Raw genomic sequence first — 2,500 nt, forward strand, 5'->3', positions numbered from 1 at the left:
TATAATCTGATACCTAATTACTAAATGACTTAAGGGAATTGTCACCCTATATTTTTAGTCAAATATTTGTTAATTTTTCTGAAACAAATAGGGTTTCTTGGCAACACTGCCCTACTCTGTGGTAGAGTTTGGTAAGGAAATAATAAAAAAAACAGAACAAAAAAACATGGTGATCTTTTTTGTTACCCCTCTGCACATGCAGTGTGCAAACGCAGATGCACCTAATGAAATAATTTTATTCGCATTTACTGTAAAATTATATTGAAATCATGTACCCATAGAATTTACTTGGATTGATATCTGGCAACTCTCTGGTATATGTAAATTCACAACAAGCTGTGGCTACTGTGATTCATGTCAGAAGAGCACTACTACGTGTGATTGCAATGCCAAGAATTGATGTAAATATTCAAACTGCCATTTCCTGTTTCCTTCTGCTTTCTTTGGTTTTGTGTATTGTTTTTTCTTTTTTTTTCTTTTTGCTTATCATTTTGTAAATACTTGAATCATTTTCTTTATCTTTTTGTTATTTATGTTGCACTGTGTAGAGTAGAAAATATACTAATTTTGGTAATTAGGAAATTTCCACAATGGCAGATGATAATGATATTGCGTAAACTGAAATATATAAAAGAGGAGAAAACAATCAGAACACGCAACTTACCACTAGTATCGTCGTGGCAACACAAGCTGTGGTGTAAGCCCGTGTCACTGGAGGCATCTGTAGATATTCTTGTTGGAATGTCTGGTGCGCCATGTTGATAAACTTGAAATATACACCTTATAGGAAGGGGAGGAAAAAGGGAACTATAATGAAATATTTGGAAAATCAGAGCATGGTGTAAAGTGGTGCACACTACAGCATAATGACTGCATACTCCTTTCAATGAATAATGAAAGGATGCATACACAAACAACTTTATATGACATATAAATGTTCAATCAAGTTTGAGTAGAGTTGAAGAAAAATCATAGTAATATTCATAAATAAGATACAAAATGACATTAACAGGTGCAATAACAAAAAACGCAAAAAGAAAAGGTAAGAACACAATTGCTTATGCAAATTTGTAATTCTCTGCTCCCATGGCCATGTCCAGCAATGCCAGGGCCCTAACAACATGCGTGCCATGCAACCCTCATCTGAACAATTAACACATTCCTCTCTAGGTCTCTCTGAACCATTCCCTGACACTGTCACTCGCACAATCTTGATACATTTAATAATGAAACAATAAACAGACAGTGAATGATATTACAAGATCTACTTTGGAAGTGGCTATTCAATAAACGTGTGCAGGTATTTACAATAAATGGTTCAGCAATATAATAAATAAGATGCTAAAATGAATATCAGCTGTGAACATTAACCTTGAGGTAACAAGGTCTGCATACCCTTCATATCTTTATGGCAAACCCATATTTAAATCATACAAATCGCGGCATACGACTGAAAACCCATACAAAGCGATGTCGAATGCAAGTAAACACAAATACAACATTTAATGCAAACTGTCATTTGACGTCTCCTGTATTCCCTCTCACAAAAAGACACGTCCCTCACCTCTTCTCCTGAACGTACGGTCGTCAATTCCTGCTTTCCACTACTCTACTCCGCTCAAAACTCCCCGAATCCTTCTGCTCTGCGCCGAAATCCAGCTCTCCGTTCGTCAAGTGAGCCCCGAAATGACGGAATTGGTGGGGTCGACGAGGCGGAGGAAATGAAGACGTGTGTTTACATCAGTGGGCCAACTCGGGCGTAGCTTCTTTCGAAAGGCTGCTATCGTCATCATCGTTTATAATCTGTTCATTGATGTTTGTCGTCTGACTTTGTTTTACTGAAAATGAGTATAGATTCACATGTGCGAATCAATACTATCATCTAGATTTTATTTTGAAAAATTGTTAATTAGGTAAAAGTGTACTTTTAAGATTCGAGAACAATTGTCATCGTTAATCTTGGTTTGTTATTTGTTATTATTCCATCAATATATGATGAACGCGCATAAAATTTAGTGAAAATTATTATTTTAAAAATATATTTTATTGAACTGGCATACATATGGTGGATGACTTTTGAGATCAGTGAATTAAAAGATGCATGCCTTTTTTTCGCTCATCCGACTGCATAATTTTGAGATTTCAAAATGAATAGAAAGCCAAAGTCTGCTTCAGTTATTTTTTCCTTTTCTTGGACGTACTATATACAATATGTAGAAGACTGAAGAGGTGACAGATACAGAGATGGGGAGACATATACACACACACAGACAGGCAGACAAACAGAGAGAGAGAGAGAGAGCGAGCGAGAGAGAGAGAGAGAGAGAGAGAGAGAGAGAGAGAGAGAGAGAGAGAGAGAGAGAGAGAGAGAGAGAGAGAGAGAGAGAGAGAGAGAGAGAGAGAGAGAGAGAGAGAGAGAGAGAGAGAGAGAGAGAGAGAGAGAGAGAGAGAGAGAGAGAGAGAGAGAGAGAGAGAGAGAGAGAGAGAGAGAGAGAGAGAG

General features: G+C 37.1%; 1 protein-coding gene across 1 annotated transcript in view; it reads right to left on the bottom strand.

The window, feature by feature from the left end:
* The window catches only part of LOC125037485 (derlin-2-like), a 12,370-nt gene extending 10,598 nt beyond the window's left edge, over positions 1 to 1,772 (bottom strand). The window contains exons 1-2 of the mRNA XM_047630637.1: positions 1,565 to 1,772; positions 665 to 780 (exon numbers count right to left, since the gene is read on the bottom strand). Of these exons, the coding sequence (XP_047486593.1) occupies positions 665 to 757 (93 nt within the window). The 5' untranslated portion in view covers positions 758 to 780; positions 1,565 to 1,772. The remainder of the gene's footprint in view (positions 1 to 664; positions 781 to 1,564) is intronic.
* Between the last annotated feature and the right edge of the window lie 728 nt (positions 1,773 to 2,500).

This window comes from Penaeus chinensis, chromosome 23, assembly GCF_019202785.1.
Source record: "Penaeus chinensis breed Huanghai No. 1 chromosome 23, ASM1920278v2, whole genome shotgun sequence".
NCBI classification, from domain to species: domain Eukaryota; kingdom Metazoa; phylum Arthropoda; class Malacostraca; order Decapoda; family Penaeidae; genus Penaeus; species Penaeus chinensis.